Consider the following 22,514-nt stretch of genomic DNA (forward strand, 5'->3'; position numbering starts at 1 on the left):
CATTAAAAAAAAAAAAAAAAAGTCACGGAGACAAACGACTTGTTCATGATATGTAACTCAAAAGAGCTTCTATTTTAGTTGTGAGAACAAACTTTTGGGTAACTCTGGACAAGACATTTCACATTAAACCCATGGGAACAGCTAAAGTTTAGGTTCAATATGTAAAACCGCTAAATGAAAATGTTGACAAACAATGACAAATTGAAAACATTTGCAAAATGCTAGCATCTGGTCCGGATATTGGGCTGAGGTTTACTGACAAGTCTAAAGTGCTTCAGTCAGAGCTTTTATCACTCTTCAAAGCAGATTAGTTTTCATCCCTGGGTTAATATTAATCAACAGGCTTGATTAAATATACAAAAAAAACTACATTCATGATCCAATCCTTCAATGTACACCTAAATCTACACACCCTATTTATTCATATACATACTTTATTATGAAATATTAAAGCACTCCTGTGGTCGAAGTACTCATAAAGGATTGCAGCACTGAACAGTCTGGGTAAAGAGATATGGGAAGTTTTGAGTGACTAGTTAGAAAAGAAATGGTTGGGTGATGGGAGGAAGAGCAGAGCTTTAAAAGCCCAGAGGATGAGGAGATACCACTCCTCCGTTTTCTACCACAGCAGCAGAAATGGCACGCAAGTTCTTGAAGATCTGCTTGGACGTCCCTGACCTGAGGAACTTTATGTCCTGCATGACTCTCTCATGGGCCTAAAGGAAAGAAATCAGGGATTAATGCTTAAAGATGAGATGGGGAGAAGTTTAAAAAGCAAACATGTACACTAAACACTGACCTCAGTACACCAGGTTTCACACAGCATCTTCTCATGCTGAGCAGAAGGGTGACCTTGGCTGAGAGACCTAGACGCTCTGAGAAACACAGATAGTAAACACATAAACATAAGCAGAGCTGAACGATCTCTCCTTTAATTAGACAATTATCAACTCTATTCCCAGTAATGCATGGGCATACAAGAAATACTCATTAATACATAAACAATAACAAACCAGATTTGTATGTTTTCATAAGGAAATCTGAGCTTACTGTCCCAAGTTAACAGCGCCTATTCAAAAGTGTTTATGATATTCAGTTCAGCTTGAATCACTCATTCATTGTAACTCAACAGCTTTCCTTTACAAGCTGCAGGATTTGAGGTAAGCTTTGTGTCTGCAGCACAAACTGTGTCAAAGTTTCCCACTTTGGGTTATGAATTTTAAACAAAGCCTTAGCATGAGCAGTTGTAAAGGTTGCATACAAATTAATGCATTTAAAATCAAAAACGTACCTGGACAAAACCACGACCATGGCGTACAGATCAATGGCACAGTCTGCAACTCGCTTCAGAACAAACTGTTCATCTGAAAAGCCACATGTACAGAATCACTCGATGACTATGAGAAAAGTTCAAGTCAAACGCTCAAATGGACACTTGACCAAAGCTTCTGTCACAGTATTTAGCTGTAAATATGTAAAGTAAAAAAGTTGAAACCAGGAAGAATTAACATGCATGATACAAAAATGTCAATGGCAAATTGCCAATGCAGGCTGAAGCAAATAAAATAATCAGTAGCAGCACAAGACAAACACATCACTCACCAATGATTCTCTTTCCATGTTTCAGAAGAAGCTCTTCAATAACAGCTCCAAATTGCTCAATGGCTTTAACAGTCTTTTTTAAGAGAGGGGAAAAAATTCTATTTTAGGCCTGAAATCTCTATGTCTCATTTAGGCTTTGGTGTTATTGGTGGTTTCCTTCTTGGTATTATTTTATTATCAGCATTGGCTGAACATTGTTTCAGTGTTGTACAAGCACTACGGCTTTGCTTTAATTTACCAATTCTCCACTGTGGTTAAGCTCTGGATGGACCGTTCCTTGCAATGTTAATCCTGTCCCCAAGCCTGCCTTCCTGTTAGAGACGGAGAGATAAGGACAGACATATTGCAGGTTTATCAAGTTGATGCAAAGAACATGACGCTGCAAAACACAACATTGCAAAACACAACAAAATGTCTTGCAACAGTGTTTTTAGAGATATAAAGATCTAACCTCTTGGCTCGCTTGGTGATTTCAGTCGCCAACACCCCAGCATTACCAAAAGGGTTCTTTAGTGCTTTCTGCAAGCTCTTCAGCTGATTGCCTGCATTCTACCGAACAGAACACACATTTGAAAATGTAATTTACATACTGTATTTGCATTAAGAACGTGCATTGGCGAACTCCAATACCAATTTTTAGCAGTGCCAGATGTCAACAACCACACATGATGTGAGCTTTAGGTGGTTTTGCAGAACAGGATGCTGTAAGGCAGGCAGTTATGTTCTCAGCAGTGTTTTCTTTCCCCATTTACCTGGAAGCCGTTGAGCGCTACGAACAGTCGCAGGATGTCATTGGTACCCTCAAAGATTCTGAAGATTCGCAGGTCCCTCAATACCCTTTCCACACCAGCATCCTGCATCAATAACATGTACAGAGAAAGATGTTAAAGTGCCACACAAATAATCAATTCATTCTTTTAGCTCAGTTTAAATAAGAAAAACATGAGAACATGATGGAGGTCATTTTCAAAAATCCTCATGATAGAAATAAAGTTACGGCGCACACACAAACACAAGATATATATTTTGTTTTTGCCCCCATTATTCATGAGCTGAACTCAATGTTCAAAGACTCTTTCTATGTACACAAAATGCCTATTTCTCTCAAATATTGTTCACAAATCTGTCTAAATCTGTGTTAGTGAGCACTTCTCCTCTGCCGAGATAATCCATCCACCTCACAGGTGTGGCATATCAAGATGCTGATTAGACAGCATGATTATTGCACAGGTGTGCCTTAGGCTGGCCACAATGACTGTGCGAAGTTGCTGGATATTGGCAGGAACTGGAACACGTTGTATACACCAATCCAGAGCATCCCAAACATGCTCAGTGGGTGACATGTCTGGTGAGTATACTGGCCATGCTAGAACTGGGATGTTTTCAGTTTCCAGGAATTGTGTACAGATCCTTCCAATATGGGGCTGTGCATTATCATGCTGCAACATGAGGTGATGGTCGTGGATGAATGCCACAACAATGGGCCTCAGGATCTCGCCACGGTATCTGTGCATTCAAAATGCACCTGTGTTCGTTGTCCATAACATACTCCCCGATGTCCGAAAACAGTTTGTGCAGAAATTCTTTGGTTATGCAAACCGATTGTTGCAGCAGCTGTCCGGGTGGCTGGTCTCAGACGATCTTGGAGGTGAAGATGATGGATGTGGAGGTCCTGGGCTGGTGTGGTTACACGTGGTCTGCGGTTGTGAGGCCGGTTGGATGTGCTACCAAATTCTCTGAAACACCTTTGAAGACGGCTTATGGTACAGAAATGAACATTCAATTCACGGGCAACAGCTCTGGTGGTCATTCCTGCAGTCAGGATGCCAATTGCACACTCCCTCAAAACTTGCGACATCGGTGGCATTGTGCTGCGTGATAAAACTGCACATGTTAGAGTGGCCTTTTATTGTGGCCAGCCTAAGGCACACCTGTGCAACAATCATGCTGTCTTAATCAGCATCTTGAGATGCCACATCTGTGAGGTGGAAGGATTATCTCGGCAAAGAAGTGCTCACTAACACAGATTTAGACAGATTTGTGAACAATATTTGAGAGAAATAGGCCTTTTGTGTACACAGAAAAAGTCTAAGATCTTTGAGTTCAGCTCATGAAAAATGGGGGCAAAAACAAAAGTGTTGCATTTATAATTTTGTTCAGTGCATATATAGACACACACAGTACAAATCAATAATCAATAAATCAGTATTTTTATATATTATATATGTATGTATATATATATATATGTATATATATGTGTGTGTGTGTGTGTGTGTGTGTGTGTGTGTGTGTGTGTGTGTGTATAGATATCTTTTTTTTATGTATTTATTCCTGTGATGACAAATGTATATTTTCAGCAGCCATTACTCCAGGCTTCATTGTCAAATGATCCTTTAGAAATCATTCTAATCTGCTGATTTAGTTCAAGAACTATTTTATTTTTATTTTTAAATCAAAATTAGTAAATCAATTATTGCTGCCTTATATTCTTGTGGGAACCATGATATACTACCAGTCTTAAATTTGGTTAAGTAAGAAAAATAACACTTTTATACAGCAAGGACACATTAAATTGCTTCAAAGCGACAGTAAAGACATTAATACTGCTACAAAAGATTTATATTTCAAATAAATGGTGTTCTTTTGAACTTTCTATTTACCAAATAATTCTAAAAAATGTATCACAGCTTCTACAATAATAGTGCAGTAAAACAGTGTGAGCTTTAATTAGAACCATTATTAATAAATGAGCACAAACAGTCATTGATAATAATAATCAGCATGTTAGAATGATTTCTGAAGGATCACGTGACACTGATTACTGAAGTAGGAATTAAATTACATTTCATTTAAAAATATATTTAAATAGAAAATTGTGTGCATCTATGTGTGTGTCTGCCTATATTTTATAGGCAAAATGTAAAAAAGTGTGTATGTGTGTGTATATGTATGTGTATACTTGTTTATGCTACATTGTGGGGACCAAATGTCCCCATGAGGGGAAAAAATGATTAAAATAGTAAATGATGTTTATCTGAAAGTGTAACAATGCAAACTTCTTCTGTGTGTGTGCGTGTCCCTGGAACACAAAACCAGTTATAATTCACATGGGTATATTTATAGGAATAGCCAACAATACATTGTATGTGTCACAATTATCGATTTTTTTTTAAATGCCAAAAATCATGTCATCAAAGATAATGTTCCATGAAGATATTTTGTAAATTTCCTATCGTAAATACATAAAAACATAATTTTTGATTAGTAATATGCATTGCTATGGACTTAATTTGGACAACAATCTCAATTTCAAAAAACTGACCCTTATGACTGGTTTTGTGGTCCAGGGTCACGTGTATGTATATGTATATAAAAGGTGCTGTTAAACGATAAATCGCATTTAATCACATACAAAATAAAAGTTTTTGTTTACATAATCTGTGTGTGAGTACTGTGTATATTTATTATGTATATATAAATACACACATATATATATTTCAGAAAAATTTTGTTTATATATTAAATATATTTCTATATAATATAAATTAGATGAATATAAATATATACATGTAAATATTTTCAAAATATATTCTGTACTGTATGTGTGTGTATTTATATATACATACACATAATAAATATACACAGTACACACACATATATTATGTAAACAAAAACTTTTATTTTGTATGTGATTAAATGTGATTTATCGTTTAACAGCACCTTTAAAATGTTTATTTTGGATGCGATTACAACGGTTACATATTCACTGACACACTTCTCTCGGCAGCGCTAAACCTGGCAACTAATATACTTGCCGGCAACCTGCCAAAATAAAAGCTTGCTATTTTAAATCTGAAAATGATGAAAATGCATATTATATACACACACACAATATATATATATATATATATATATATATATATATATAAGAAGTAAATATTAGCTTTTTTTAAAGTTTACTATAAAATAAAATACAATAAAATAATTTAGTGTTAGAGTATTATTTAATACTCTTTTTATTTTAAAATATAATAGTATCATCACACTTCATTTTATATACAGTGGTGTGAAAAAATGTTGGCCCCCTTCCTGATTTCTTTTTTTTTTTTTTGCATGTTTGTCACACTTTAATGTTTCAGCTCATCAAACTAATTTAAATATTAGTCAAAGATAACACAAGTAAACACAACATGCAGTTTTAAATGAAGGTTTTTATTATTAAGGGAAAACAAAATCCAAAACTACATGGCCTTGTTTGAAGAAGTGTTTGTTAAAACTGTGGTTTATCACACCTGAGTTCAAATTCTCTAGCCACACGCAGGCCTGATTACTGCCGCACCAGTTCACAATCAAGAAATCGCTTAAATAGGACCTTCCTGACAAAGTGAGGCAGACCAAAAGATCCTCAAAAGCTAGACATCATGCTGAGATCCAAAGAAATTCAGAAACAAATGAGAAAGAAAGTAATTGAGATCTATCAGTCTGTGAAAGGTTATAAAGCCATTTCTAAAGCTTTGGGACTCCAGAAAAACCACAGTGCGAGCCATTATTCACAAATGGCAAAAACATGGAACAATGGAGAACCTTCCCAGGAGTGACCGGCCGATCAAAATTACCCCAAGAGCACAGCAACGACTCATCCAAGAGATCACAAAAGACCCCACAACAACATCCAAAGAACTGCAGGCCTCACTTGCCTCAGTTAAGGTCAGTGTTCATGACTCCACCATAAGAAAGAGACTGGACAAAAGATGGCAGAGTTCCAAAACGAAAACCGCTGCTGAGCAAAAAGAATATAAAGGTTCGTCTCAGTTTTGCCAGAAAACATCTTGATGATCCCCAAGACTTTTGGGAAAGTACTCTGTGGACTGATGAGACAAAAGTTGAACTTTTTGGAAGGTGTGTGTCCCATTACGTCTGGCGTAAAAGTAACACCGCATTTCAGAAAAAGAACATCATACCAACAGTAAAATATGGTGGTGGTAGTGTGATGGTCTGGGGCTGTTTTGCTGCTTAAGGAACTGGAAGACTTGCTGTGATAAATGGAACCATGAATTCTGCTGTTTACCAAAAAATCCTGAAGGAGAATGTCCAGCCATCTGTTCGTGACCTCAAGCTGAAGCGAACTTGGGTTCTGCAGCAGGACAATGATCCAAAACACACCAGCAATCCAGCTCTGAATGGCTGAAGAAAAACAAAATGAAGACTTTGGAGTGGCCTAGTCAAAGTCCTGACCTGAATCCTATTGAGATGCTGTGGCATGACCTTAAAAAGGCGGTTCATGCTCGAAATCCCTCCAATGTCGCTTAATTACAACAATTCTGCATAGATGAGTGTACTACAATTCCTCCACAGCGCTGTAACAGACTCATTGCAAGTTATCACAAACGCTTGATTGCAGTTGTTGCTGCTAAGGGTGGCCCAACCAGTTATTAGGTTTAGGGGGCAAACACTTTTTCACACAGGGCCGTATAGTTTTGGATTTTGTTTTCCCTTAATAATAAAAAATTTAAAAACTGAAAAAACGTAAAAACTTGTCTGATGATCTGAAACATTAAAGTGTGACAATACATGCAAAAAAATAAGAAATCAGGAAGGGGGCCAACAATTTTTCACACCACTGTGTGTGTGTGTGTGTGTGTGTGTGTGTGTGTGTGTGTGTGTGTGTGTGTGTATATATTACTAAAATAAGTGCAATAATATTATCATGACTATTATAAAAAAAAATTTTTACAGTTATATTTAATGGGTCACACTATGTGCAGTGTGAGGACCAAACCAAATCTCCAGCTTCTCTTATGAGGCTGAGAAACGTATGTGCACCCCTATATATAGTATAAAAACAAGTGGACCTGAGAGACTTGTTGTTTTAATCTAACTGATCAGTAGCCCACAAAACACAGATTAAGAGGAACTGATGAATCTCTTCTCTAGAAATTGCCACAACAGCTAATCTTGTTTAGTGGCTAGAGGTTGCATCTGCACATTTTGCATACGCAACATGTTCAGACTGGGGAAACTACTCCAGTTTTACAGCTGCACATGTGTGGCATCTCAACTGACATAAGAAAAGAAAAAGGAAAAAAAAAACAGTACAACACAACGCAGCCACACAGTCAACATGCAGACATGACCTACATTCAGCGAAGGCCAATTTTATCTGTGTATGGTTTTGTGCTGCGGCGTGAAAGGTTAGCACAGCCGTGTCCCCCCCTCGATAACCTACCACACTGTTGCAGAGGTATTCCTTTGCAAGACACCTCCAGTTTTTCCACCACCCCGGGACAAAACATTTAGGCCTTGAGGGGGTGATTGCCCACAAAGTAGGCGTTTATGAATGTTCACATTTTGAGTCACAATGCAGACACTATAATGTTGCAATGCTATTATGCCAAAATTAGACTTCCACCCTGACAGAGTCTGGTTTCTGAAAAAGCTGACAACGAAAAAAAGCTTTGAACAAAACCAACCAATATTTAATTTTGGTGCTGATATATTCAATACACAATATAATAAATGCAATATACCTCGATCTAAAACCAGTGCAAACTAGTCTTAAAACTTGCTTATTCTTATTTTTGACTTGACTTGACTAGATGCTGATGAGTTTGAGATTCAGAACGGATTTGGACATATATTTCATTACATCACTTACTTACCAATGGATCCTCTGCAGTGAATGGCTGCCGTCAGAATGAAAGCTGATAAAAACATCACAATAATCCACACCACTCCAGTCCATCAATTAATGTTTTGTGAAGTGAGAAGCTGCGTATTTGTAAGAAACAAATCCTTCATTAAAATGAGACTCTTAAAACCATCACTTCTGGCCAAAACAGGAGTAAATAATCCATAACCCTGTTGTCCTCTCACATCAAAATCTACCAACATATTTGGTTATAAATGTTTTGGACTGCTTTAGCTTATAAATGGTGCTTGCGTCTTTGCATATTTCTCTCCTGATTCAGCCAAGACAACTTTTTCACCAAAGAAAGAAATTTTATGGATAGTGGACTTAGCTGAAAAACAAGTTTCAAGTTAAAAATTTCATAATGATGGATTTTCACCAGAAATTAATTGAACTGAAGTTATGTGGATTATTGTGATGTTTTTATCAGCTGTTTGTCTCATTCTGACGGCACCCATTCACTGCAGAGGATCCATTGGTGAACAAGAGCTGTAACGCTAAATTTATCCAAATCTGTTCAGATGAAGACTGAAGACTTGAGCCTGAGGGTGATTGTCATTTTTGGGTGAATTATTCATTATAGGCATTATGGATATAACAGTATGCATACGTAACAGTATAACAGTAAGGATGCTTTGAAACCATGTGTATTGTGAAAAGGGCAATATAAATAAATTTTACTTTACTTAAACATCACAAAATACATTTTAAAAATCCAGTCACAATACAAATCAACACACACACACACACACACACACACTGACCTTCATGAATCCCATTCCACCCATAACTTGAATGCATTCATCTGTCACCAACCAAGCTGCTTCCTAAAGGAAAACCCAGCGATATTGTGAATTTGCAATATATTCTTTAAACATCACATCAGGAGAGATCCCCCCATATGATTGTGCAGCGCTTTGGGTGTACAGCAATACTCAAAGCGCTATATAAATGCCCCATTCACTGATTCATTTCATAAAAACTTTGAAAAAAATCCCAAATATGTATGGGGGATTAAAAACTAGTACAACTGGGTTATACAATATATTAAACACTTACAGAAGCAAAGATTTTACTAATGGCCGCTTCGATCTGGAACTCTGTGGCTCCGCTGTCCATGTTCCCACTAACCATGTAAGCCATGGACTAAGTCCACGGGGAAAGATGAAAGAAGGGGAAAAAAGAAGAACACATTAATAAAAATGCTCAGAACAAACAAACTGCTTAATGAAATGGAAAAAGACATGGAAACACAACAGATGATAAATAGACTGTGTATTTTTAGACTTTAACCACACGTGACCAACTCAAATCACTCAGAAATTAGGGGGAAGCTTCCAATTCCTCTAAGCGATGTGGAAGTAAGAAATTCATGGACTGAGCTCTGCAAGTGTACACAGCTAAAACACTGATATCTGCAAATCTATAAAAAGCCACTGACCATTAGAGATGCTTTGCATTTGAACTGTGTAAATTTGCTTAAAATATAGGATCAAACAAAAGCAGTATTTACTTGACTCAATAAACAGATGACATACAGTTAGTAGGCAGTGTTTGACTCTCAAATTTCCTTGTTCCCTGAGGGGAAAGTCAAGATGTGACAAAGCAGTATGTAAGCTCACCTCTGTCACATACTGAAGCATTGCCATTCTGGCCATCTTTTCCTGAATTGCACCATAGTTGTGAATCTTGTTGCCAAACTGAGTACGGTTAGCAGCATGGTCAACCTGTGTGAGAAGAAGAAAAAAAAAGAAGAAAAAAAGAGGAAATATAGAGACTATTTAGCTACCTGGTGAACTCAAGAGTTCTCAAAATAAAAAAGTGAGGTTATTTTGGAAAAATAATGGCTTGAAAAAAGATTTAGCTGAAACAGCACATGCAAAAAACACATCCAACTTCATCCTAAAATTAGCTGGAATTATTGCAGTAATGAAATACACCTAAATGCACTGATAAGACATAAACCTGACTGGAATTTTCATTTGGCAGTTTTAAAAATTCTGTATACAAATATGTCAAAGGACATGTGGTATATATCAAATGACATCACGGTACAGTTTTCAGCATATGCATGCTTTCTTTTTATGACTTGACACGTTCAATCTAACCTTAAAACAAACTAGTAACTGAAAACCCACAGGGCAAGTGTACTGCAGTGAATAAGGTCTACGCTTTGTTTCCGCTTTCAGAAGTTCTGGTCTGAGACGGATACACAAACACAGAGACAAACACAGATGCCTGTGGTAAGAGCAAGCACCGAGGGTGTTGAGAAATTTCCTCCCCCCTCTGCTGTAGCCCACAATCACTCAGCAACTGCACATTTCATGAGAGCATACTGCTATAAGTGCACAAGCATCCTGTTTTCTGTACAATTTTTTGCAACCAAAAATTTGCATATTTAAGAATCGCTTTAATTTCAGCAGAAATCTCATTTGTTTTTCTGTGTTTGGCAGATGCTTTTACACTGACTTACAGTGCCTTCAAGCTGTATTTTATCAGCTGTGCAAGAACTTGTAACTTTTACAGCTTTTAAGAAATCAGTCGACTATGATGAGCACCTAGAGAAATATATGCGGGAAAATTGTGGTGAGGCATGTGCCAGTGCGAGCTCAGATGCTGTGCAGCACGGGGACAGTGCTGAGGAATTTCCCTGCATATTAAGCAGAGGAAGTGAGGATGATAGGGGTGTCGGCGGGTGGGAGGATGTGGCCTAACAAAACAGCATGTTAGACAAACTAAATACGAGAAGAGGAATCAAAAAAAGAAAGCGAGAAAAACATAGTTCAGCATAACACGCTCAAAGAGGCAAACAGAACAAACATCTGATATCGTGCACTTTAGCACACATGCGCACCGCTTTGGCGATGACACCCTTCATGGTGCCAGAGAGGGCAGCAGCCATGCCGAAGCGGCCATTGTTGAGGATGTTCATGGCCACTTTGAATCCACCTCCAACCTCTCCCAGCACACACTCCGCAGGGACACGCACGTTCTCAAAATACACTTCTGCCGTGTTGGAGGCTTTAATGCCCATCTTTTTCTCAGGAGGACCACTGAGACACAGAAAAAGAAAAAGTTAATTTTAAAAGAACAACAATAAAGAGACAAACAAGAAAGATGATGACAGATGGGAAATGGTCAGCGAAATGTCGACTCAAAAGATTACTAATCTGAAAGAAGGCAAAACAAGCACTAACTGTGTGACTCCTCCGAAGCTCCTCTCCACAATAAATGCTGTAATTTTGTCCTTCATCTCTCCGGTCTTTTCATCCTTCATGGGAGTCTTTGCAAACACAGTGAAGATCTCAGCGATCCCTCCATTACTAAGAGAGTGGAGGCAAAGAACCTGATTATTATTAATAATGCAATACAATGGAGTCTTCAACCTTTTTCAGGCCAAGGACCTGCTTGTGGATAGAAAGATAGACAAGGAACCACCTGTTGCAAATCATTAGAAAGTGTTGCATTCTAAAGGCTCGTTCACACCTAGGACAGAAATTTAATTATCTTTTTAATTCTATGACAACGGGAAAGTCCACATCACAGCTATAACAATAACAACACAGAGGAACGGTATCACTAGAATCACTTTCAGGATTTTTCCAGCTGATGCATGACAATTCACACAACTTTTAACAGCTTGAGCTTTTAAAGCAGAAGATGACAAAATGGCAGTGTGTGGTTATAGTAAAAAAACAACCATTTTATGTGTTAGTTAGTATGCTAATATAATTATCACTATAATTATCTTCATAGTTATTAGTTTTGGTGTAAACAGGCCTTAAGCCTGGACTATAATAACATGCATACAGTACTATTTTAATGTATTTACTTGCTTTATTATTACTTGTACATTTTAATTTTACATGTGAAAGGCTCAATGAAACATTTAACTGAACTTCAACTTCTTGAGTTTAGCTTTGGTTGAAGTTACCATAATACTCTATTTTTGTTTTTGCAAAACACATTAACATATTTATTTTCCATGTGTTTGTTCTTTATTACTTTGAGATCAAATAATAATTAAACCCGTTGCAAACCCATGCAATGTAACAATTTAGACATTGTTGTCTAAAGAAAATGCGAGTGACGCTTCCTCATTTCGTGGTCAAAAGTGACAGGACACCTGCAATTTTATTCCATTTTTACCCCCATAAAAAATGTTTTTATATATATATTTTATATTAATTTTCAATTAAGGCAGCATTTCAGTATTTCATAAATTAGAGATAATGCCTTTAAAATCCAATTTTTGCAAGAGGTCCTCACTGCAGCCTGTAGCACGATGAAATGCGGACATATTTTTTATACCATATAAAAATAAAAAGGAAACCAATTCTGTCAGTTGGGGTTCCGTATAGCCGACATGGACCCGTTATCCCGAGTTATAACGGGTTTGTACAGTTAATACCATGTGAAACAAATGGTCGGGGACATTGCATATTAACACAAAGATGACCATTTCTATTTTTTGTGTGTTATATGCAAGTGAAATCCCTGGAGATAGATAGACCAGTTATAAATGGCTAAAGACATAAACCATCCATATAAAATAAACCAAATGGATCAGCATTCATCTAATATCCCCAATTAAATTTAAATATACATGATGGATACAATTAAAAAGACATGTATGCTAATTTTTGAAGCCAGATTAGTGCCATCTGGTGGGAAAAACATATGCAATTCCATGGTTTAGCCACAAGATTCCTATATAGCTCTATATAAAAGGCCTATAAATTCTCTAGTTGAGTTTAGACATAAATACTTATTTTTTATTAAGTTGTAGATTTGGATATATATTTGAAATGTTGATTTGAAGCGTCAGTTTTTGAATTATTATTACTACAGTCAAACCTGAACACAGAGAAAGCATTTTGTTTCACAAAACATTAAAATTCTATAAAAATGTAACAAAAATGAACAGGAATGTTTTATCAGAGCTTGATCCTTCTGGGTCTGATCTGATTTCCTTCTCTTGTTTCAGTTTTCTGACTCATTTTGGTTATATGGTTATAGCCATACCAATTCATTTGATTGTGTATAATTCTGTGTGAGTGTGTGTGTGTGAGAGTGGATGTGTCTGTTTTGCACTCTTGATGTTTTGGAGTGTAACCCCTTCCTTGCTGTGCACTTTTGTACTGCATTGTAGTGGAATTATTGCATTTATTTTACATATTTGCTGTGTTACAATCACACCTGTTCATAGGTAGGTGTGTGTGTGTGTGTGTTTGTGTGTGTATGGCCCCTTTCACACTGCACGTTGGTCCCGGAAAATTGCAGGAAAATAGCCGGATCGCCTCCTGTGTGAACGCAAACACGTCCCGGGATTGATTCCCGGAACGAGCGCTGTGTGAACAAAAGCCAGAACTAATGCCGTAAAGGGTGTGTCATAGTGATGACGCACGTTATTGCGCGACTCTTTTATCGGGTGTTTTGAAGGCTGATCCACGTTCGCAATAAAAAAATATTTGCAAACTGTAATGAAGCAGAGATCAGTTAGCTCCTCACTTTCCGTGCTGAAGCTGAGATCGTTTGCCAGCTTGTGAAAGTTAACGTGCCTAGCATTTTCGACTCGTACATTACACGTCACACCCTGATGTCCTGTGTCATTTCGGGACCTTTACGGGTTGTGTGTGAACGCACACACATATTCCGGGAAATCACTGGCTGTGTGAAAGGGGCAAAGTCTAGCGACCTGGGAACAACTGCCAGGACACATTACCCGTGTATTTTCCAGAATCGCAAGGTGAAAGGGGCTTATGTGTGCGTGTACATGTGTGTGAGTGGATGTGTTGGTTTTGCACTCTTGATGTTTTAGAGTTTCACCTCATCATTGCTGTGTACTTTTTTCTGCATTGTGGCAGATTTGTAGATTGTACACACAAAAATGTGCTTAAATTTTTGTGTTTCCCATTCATTTCCTATGGTCGGTCATTTCTGACCGAAGACCATAAGTGTGACTATTTTTTTTTTGGGACCACTTAGCCTGCTCGAATCATGCCCTAATTTTTTGTGTGTGTGTTCACATTCCAAATGCCATAAAAGTCACCAAAGTTTCCTACCATTCCAATAAAGCTGTGATTTTTAAAAATTCAAAACAGAAATTTTCTGCACCTGAGGGTTAAATTTTGTTGTCATGCAGTTGCTAAGGTATTCTCAGTTGTTTATAGTGTTTTTCTAAAGTGTTCTGGAAGTTTCTTGCCAGCTATATCCCAAGTCTCTATAATACCCTGGTCTCCTACTCCACTATAAATCTATGGGATTTTTTTGCCCATTTTAACATCCATGAGGCAAAAATTATATTACATATTAATTAAAGTAGCCAGGGTTCCTACACATTTTCCATATTTTCCAGACTCAAATTTCCAAACCTCTCAGTAGATTTGCAGACCATATTAATATTTAACATTAATGTTTCATACAGCACTATTTTCAGCTTTATATGTGGTATATATTATAGTCGTCTGTAAATATTTGTATTTTCTCAGGGGTTATTACATTGATTTTCTCTAAGTGACTTTTGCATGCACACTGCACGCAAGAAACTTTTTTGTGCCCTCAAGAAACCATTCACATGCACATGGGAATTTTTCACATGCTTATGCATTACAATTTCTAGTTTTATATAACCCATTTCCTTTGTGCCTCACAGCCACCTTACTATGAATAAAGTGAGAGCATGGACACACATGAATTAGATCTACTTGCTCAAAATTAGGCTTTTCTTATGGTAGTACCTCTAATATCAAGGCCTAATGTCCAATTTAGCACATCCTCTGCCGCAGCAGAAAAACCATAACACGAAATAGACTGATGGCATAATACAGCTATGTGACCTGTCCTATTTGACAATTTTAAGGGTCTATAAAAAAGACTGGCATTGTTTAAAAAAAAAAAATAAAATTTTTTAAAAAGGTATTAAAATTGTGGCTTTCATTAGCGCAGTATATCATATTTCGAGGCCTTTCTGTGGCAGCCATGAAACCACACGGTGAAATGGGCAAATGTCACAATAGGTGGCTCAGTTCACATTGTCCTATATGCTAAGTTTAATGGTGTCTCGTGCACACAAAAAGTCTGTATATTTTTATAAGTATATAAGGTATATAAGGTCCTCAAGGCTGTCATACGGTGTTAAGAATATCGTCAGAAGAAACCCAAAACATTTTGCATAATTAAAAAGTGCAGCTTGAATTCATTCAGTCTTGTCTGACAATCTCTTAAAAAAAATCACTAAACAGATGCCATGAAAACACACTTCTTGTATAATAAACTTATTTTCATTAAATTCTTAATTTTCTATTATAAAAATGGGTGCAACTCCTCACCTCATCAAGCTGCACAGTTTGATTGTATCAAGACAAGTGTGGCAAAGTTTTGTACTTAATGTAAGGGGTTTAGAAAATCCCTCTAGCCTTCAGTATGAGCAATAAAAAACAAAATGCTAAGCTCCACTTAGTACAACACTTCTTCACACTACTAAACTTAGTATATTTAGTTACTCATATGCATTTATGTAAATGCAATGTGTAGATTCTCTGGTTGTTACTAGACTTCAATGAGGAACGCACATGAAAGATACAGAAATCACATCGTCATAACAAAACCCCCCACAAGCACACAATTTTCTCACTGACCAGAAACACTGTTTTGAATGACTGTACTGCTGAGAGAGGCAATTAACAGTAATATGGCATCATCCATGTGGACATGGAACAGCCGGTGATATGTTTATTCATGATGCCCCCTAGGGGCCACAAAATAGGTGAACATCTTTGCCACCCATCGTGTGGGTGTTTGTGTGTATTTGTTAAGAGTAAGATCACACACACCTGATCCAGATCTTGCTTCCATTCATGGTGTAGTACTGGCCGCAGGGGGAACGAACTGCACTGGTTTTAATGGAGGCTGCATCAGAACCACTTGCTGGTTCAGTAAGACAGAAGGCAGCAACGTGCTCTCCTACCAGAAACACACAAGACAGAGTTATTATTTAACAAACATAGAAAATATTAAAGGGATAGTTCAACAGAGAATGAAAATTCTGGTATAATCTACTTACCCTCAAATTGTTCCAAACCTGTATGAATTTCTTTCTTCTGTTGAACACAAAAGAATATATTTTAAAGAACGTGGGAACAGTTTCTGGTCCCCAGTGACTTTCATGGTATTTTTTTTTTTAAACCACACTACGTAACTGTTTGGTTACCCACAGTCTTAAAAATATCTTCTTTCATGTTCAACAGAAGAAACCCGTATATCACATGATTAAGAACAACCCAAGGGTGAGTAAACAATGAGTAAACAATGGGGTAAACCATCCTGAACGATCCCGTTATGAGTTGTCACCCATTATGGGGTTTTCAATGTCAGTTTACAATTTTTAGATTTGGTCTGCTAAATTTAAATGTTCGGTTACAATATTTGAATATTTGTGAAAAGCCTAGTTACTGTGCACTTCATTAAAGGGTTACTCCAACGCAAAATGAAATGAAGCGATGAGAATACTTTTTGTACACGAAGAAAACAAAAATAACGACTTTATTCAACAATACCTCTCTCATCTGACTAGTACACAAGCGGCGTACACTCTTCTGTGCCAGACACAAAGTGTAAATAGATGTAAAAAATGTATCCTTATGACGCGGCTGATACAGAAGTGCGCATGCCGCTTGCGTACTAGTCAGATTTGTCAAAATGGCGCTACGCTGATTTGGAGAGACACAGAGGAGAGGAATTGTTGAATAAAGTTGTTATTTTTGTTTTCTTCGTGTACAAAAAGTATTCTCGCTGCTTTATAACGTTACGGTTGAATCACTGATGGCAGATGGAGTATTCTGACGATGCTTTTGATACTTTTCTGGACCTTGACACTGTTATTTATTTGGCAGTCTATGAGACAGTCACAAGCCTCCCGGTTTTCATCCAAAATATCTTAAATTGTGTTCTGAAGACGAACGAAGCTTTTACGGGTTTGGAACGACATGGGGGTAAGTGATTAATGACAAAATTTTCATTTTGCGGTGTAGAAACTTTTTTAGTTTAGTCTAGTTTGCATTTGTTTTCATGTTAATATAATAGTCGGTTTGGTGTGAACTGACATTAAACTCAGACAAAAGATTATTATTTTAAAATAATTAAAAATGCTTTGTCATACTATTGTGCATTTTTTTGTTTATAACACCTTAAAACATAAATGCATTTTATGAAGTGTATTCAAATTACTTTTTAAAATCATAGTTTGCAGTTATGTTTACAATAATTAGCCAGTTTTTCCACAATCATTCCATTTGGAATATTTGTGGCCGAACCTGTGTGTAAATAAGTTAACGTATCTTTTTATAATACAGGATGAAAAACTCATAAATAAATTCACAAACCTATTAAAGTAGGCAACTGACAGTATAAGAACGCATTAAAATATACAAAAATATTATGGTTATTAATAAATGATAAGTTTAAGTCACACAGCTAAACGTTGCAGCAGTTGTTGTGTGCGCTCTTCACTCACTCACCAGTGGCCAGCTTCGGAAGGTACTTCTCTTTCTGCTGGGGGTTACCAAAAAGCAGTATGCCTTTAAAGCCAATGGACTGATGGGCACCAAGAGTGATGCCCACACCCAGATCATGCATCCCGACAATCTCCACCAGCCTGGCGTACTGTAAACACAGCAGGTACATGCATATGGTTATCTCTAGATTTCTATTTGTTTATATCTCTACCTCCTACCCAAATAAAAGAGAAATGAGAATGGATCAGTGGTTTTACCTGTGTGTTGGTGAGGCCAACGCCACCAAGATCTGCAGGCACCTGAAGACCAAAAGCTCCCATCTCCTTCAGGCCTTCCATTGTGAGCTCCTCCACTTTCTCCAGAGCATCATTCTTCATGGGGTCATTCACTTCCTGAAACAAACATAGTAGCGCTGCACAATTAATCGAATTTCGAATCGCGATTACAATTATGGATGCCACAATTACGTAATCGTTCAAAGCGCCAATTAAGTGATCAACGTCCACTTATGTTATTCTGCGTGCTTAAGAGGCATTTTTTTCTTTCTACATGTTATCTTAAGGGTTTTTCCCATTATTTTAGTTTTAGTATAACATTATAATACCATTCATATTTTTACTTTTTTATAATTTATAGAAGAAACCATCTGATGTATAGCTGACATTTGAGGCTTTATATTACAGAAAAGCACTAAAGGTTTTTCAGTTAGTGAGTGGTTGGAGTGACATTGAGAGGAGTATGGTGAAAAATACTGTGTTTTTGTGCTCTGCATTTAACCCATCCAGATTGCACACACATAGCAGTGAACACACACCATGAACACACACTCGGAGCAGTGGGCAGCCATTTATGCTGCGGCGCCCAGGGAGCAGTTGGGGATTCGGTGCCTTGCTCAAGGGCACCTCAGTCGTGGTATTGCCGGCCCGAGACTCCAATCCACAACCTTAGGGTTAGGAGTCAAACTCCCACTACCTTAGTGTTTTCAGCTTGTTTATTTTCATATAAAAATACGGCATGCAGTTGCATCAAATAATGGTATAAACATCATTTAGTGTAAATTGCGATAATCGTAATTGATTTCTGTCATAATCGTGCAGCCCTCACACATATAGGCACATTGCAAAGCAAATGAAAAAGACAGTTACTATAATGGACACAAAGCATGTCAACTGCGAGCTACAGTTTTAACATTTGACATTTTATTTTAAACATCTTTAGCGTAAAGGTAGATTGTATCAATATTGTTTTTTTCTTTTATGGGACACTTCCTCAAGATTTAAATTTGAGCTTAATTTTCTCACATTTCTCCAGTTTGAATTTTTAATAATACGTGGAAAGCCTTAAGGAAATCAGTCTATAAAAGAAAATTATTTATTCTAAAACAGAAGTGTAGGTGCATTAAAACTTACCTCAAAAAACTTACTGCATGGACCAACCAACTCCTTGAGAAACTGTGACTGCTCTTCATTGAGCACTACATCGATAAATGTACAAATATTCAGGGAATAAATACAGTAAACACACTGAGCAACACTGAAGTGTGAGTATAATGAGTAAGAACACTACAACAAAACCTTATACTATAACATTTAAAAACAAAAACAGTCTAAAATCAACATTTTCCATTTTTTTAACATAATATCTGGTGACCACAAGAAAAACACTTGACCATATCAAAGCAATGCATCTAAAACATACTTTAGCACAGGGGGAAAAATATCTGAGTCACCTGAGGGAAAGGGGAACACCTGAGAAGTGCTGATTTGCCCTTTGAACATGTTCACAGCAAAGGACTTTGACTCCTGAGGGGGAAAAGTTATGAGTCTCTTATAGTAAAATAACAATACTGTCTCTATATTATAAAAGATTAAAAAGTGTGTTGCATCTTATTTGTCTTGTTTGTCTTCATTCTTCAAAATGAAAAGTAGCATTTCTATTTATCATAAGATTTGCTTCTCAAATCAATGCACAGTGTGTCTGAATCCAGCACATAAACTCACATACCACATTGGCCGCCTTATCAACCTTCTCAGCTGTCATGGTGGTGTCACTGCCAACTACATTCTTGTCCAGAACAGCTTGGTAAAAATAACAACAGAAAGTTATTGGTTTGTTTATATGCATGCAACAAAACTACACAGCAATCTACAGTATTCTTATTTTCTCAATACTGAATATCAATCATGCCTATAATGCTTATGACTTATTTTGTTGGTTTAAATGAAAGTAAATCTAAAATAATTAGCCTAACTAGATGAATGTTGAATGAATGTTTTCACTTTTGCATTTGGTATAGCCAGTGCTTTCTAAGCTCTTCTGCTGAAAACCTTTTTCAGTTTGGTGGGTTCAAGTACTATGTGACAAAGTGACATACTGTAAAGATTTCCATGGCTTGACATCGTGACAAAAAATGATGCCAAGTAGAGCAAAGGGCAATGACTTCGATCATGTAACCCTCCCTTATAAACCGCCCCTCCCACACACAAACAAATAACATCACCATACATAACCCACAAGACAGCGTGATAATGAATCAACCATAATCACATTTTTATACTTTCCTTACCATCTCTCCAAATATTTATTCTGACACAACGCATCTGATTTCCGTTTAGGTCAACTACTATATTTACGCAAGACCACATGGCAGAACACCTACTGCCAAGCTCCTGTGTGTCATGTGAACTGCACGTGAACTTTACTCCAGATTTATATTAATGGGTGTCTGAGGACAAGCACCTGTTTTTTTGTTTTTTCCCACAGGACATGACCGGATTGGCTACGGCATGATCCGTTGTGTCAGTTCTGGTCACAAAGTACTTGAACTGACTCTGTAACATAACCTATGTTTGAAAATATGGAATTGCATGCATTATATTGATGCACAGTCATAGGTCTCACCTCTGCGGCCTGGCTCGCGTAAAAACGGGCATTTTGCACTGCCACAATAGCTCCAGTTTGGTGTTGTGCTCTGATAAAGAAGAGAAAGTCAGAAAAAAATATCATATATTGGTACAACAGTCATATATTGTCTTAACCTCTTCTGCATGTTTCTATCTATCTATCTATCTATCATATTAATAGAGAGATAGATAGGCCTATTCTAATTACTTTTAGTGTAGTTATAGTAGCCTATTTTTAGAGACGCCTTTACTGACATCATGTGTGGTAACTGTACAATTCTTTTTCGGAACACTTCATTCAAATTGGTCAGTGGCGTCATCCCGCGGTCAAACTGACCGTTGCCCAACTGAACCATAACAGAGAACATCACAGAAAAAATAACGTTCATTCGGGGGTCAGTTTCAAGTTATTTTAGCTTGTGTATATTCGATTTTTCCTTCAGTTTTTTAGGTAACGATAATAAGCTCGACCTGAATGAATGAAAACGAGTCTCACCCTGTAATCGCCGGTCGTAGACGGAGGACTGAGGTGCAGATCGCAGGACTTTGAGTAACTTTACGCAGCAACATGATTACGATTAGGCCGAGATTCTCGTCTTTCTTGCCGAGCGCTGTTTGTGTTTATCTGCCGTGAAGCGGAAGTGTCAAGCTTTGCCTTTGAATCGAGGACAAATTTAAAAGTCATAAACCGCCAACGGGACAACAGTGACCGGCTAGAGGTAAACGACTTCTTGACTGAGTGTGCTACAATGCAGCAGGACCTGTTTTATTTCACCCTTGACCGACTCCCAGCTCGCAGAAGCCCTCCTCCTGTGGACGGTGACGCGATACAAACACTTCCGCTGCACAACACGTTTGAAATAGCGCTAAAATCACTATCTATAATAGAGAACATATATAGATCAGTGGCTAAAATACGTAAACTGTTAAACGAGATGCTGTAATCCACTGCACAGTTTACTGACTACACTACATACATACCCTTTACTTTAGTGCAAAGGGAAGAGTCGTGTAACGTTAACGCTGCTGATCTCAGATCAGCTTTTTGCTACAAAACGCCTCAAGGTTTCTTGTGTCACAGTGAAACGATATGGATATACGCTGAACCAAGATATTTTTGTTATAAGATTTTGCATTAAATTATGTACAAAAATATACCGTTCCATGTATATAAATTTAACTGCATATATAAAGTGATTACATCGTCATAATAATATAAAATAAATTATAAATTAATTGAAACATTTGTATATGTGGTATTAAATCTTAAACATATAACTTCTATGAAAGAAGTTTAAATAATTAAATTAAAATACCTAATGTAAATAGTTTAAAATAATGGATACAGATAGTAGTAATAATTCTTATTAATATTTAAGTTAAGGTCACTTTTTGAGAAAAAAGTTAGCTTTTTATTTAAAAACGTCACTTCAAGTGATTTTACAATTTTATTTTTTAATGAATTTATGAATTTTTTTGGGTAGATCATTTTCTGTATAGGCACATGCCTATACAAAGTCTTGATTACAAAAAGGTTATTAAACATTTGCACGGTTGAACACAATGACCCAACAACAAGACAACAGAGAAATATCATGTGCAAATTCAGATTTTATGTAAGATTATTTACTTACCCTCATGTTGTCCAAATCTGCATGCTGCTTAATTTTTTTAAAGTTAAATACACAATTAAAATGTAGTTGTTGTTTTTTCAAGCTGAGAACAAAATGTGAACAAAAATAATTTTTATTTTTCATGGCAGTTTGTGACAAAGCCTGTCAAACTCCAAAAGTGAAAATCACACTA

At 37.0% G+C, this 22,514-nt stretch overlaps 1 protein-coding gene across 1 annotated transcript; it reads right to left on the reverse strand.

The window, feature by feature from the left end:
* Positions 1–39: 39 nt before the first annotated feature.
* LOC109092601 (very long-chain specific acyl-CoA dehydrogenase, mitochondrial-like) lies at positions 40–21,611 on the reverse strand. Its single transcript, XM_042727042.1, has 20 exons — positions 21,205–21,611; positions 20,707–20,776; positions 19,810–19,884; positions 19,535–19,607; positions 19,215–19,279; positions 18,063–18,197; positions 17,809–17,953; positions 16,126–16,255; positions 11,488–11,613; positions 11,145–11,343; positions 9,913–10,017; positions 9,350–9,436; positions 9,055–9,117; positions 2,355–2,456; positions 2,054–2,151; positions 1,841–1,913; positions 1,603–1,675; positions 1,292–1,364; positions 800–875; positions 40–716 (listed from the first exon to the last, which is right to left on the reverse strand). Exons 1-20 carry the CDS (start codon positions 21,276–21,278, stop codon positions 579–581), a joined length of 1,980 nt encoding a protein of 659 aa, XP_042582976.1. The 5' UTR covers positions 21,279–21,611; the 3' UTR covers positions 40–578.
* Positions 21,612–22,514: the final 903 nt, after the last annotated feature.

Source organism: Cyprinus carpio, chromosome B7 (assembly GCF_018340385.1).
Source record: "Cyprinus carpio isolate SPL01 chromosome B7, ASM1834038v1, whole genome shotgun sequence".
NCBI lineage: Eukaryota > Metazoa > Chordata > Actinopteri > Cypriniformes > Cyprinidae > Cyprinus > Cyprinus carpio.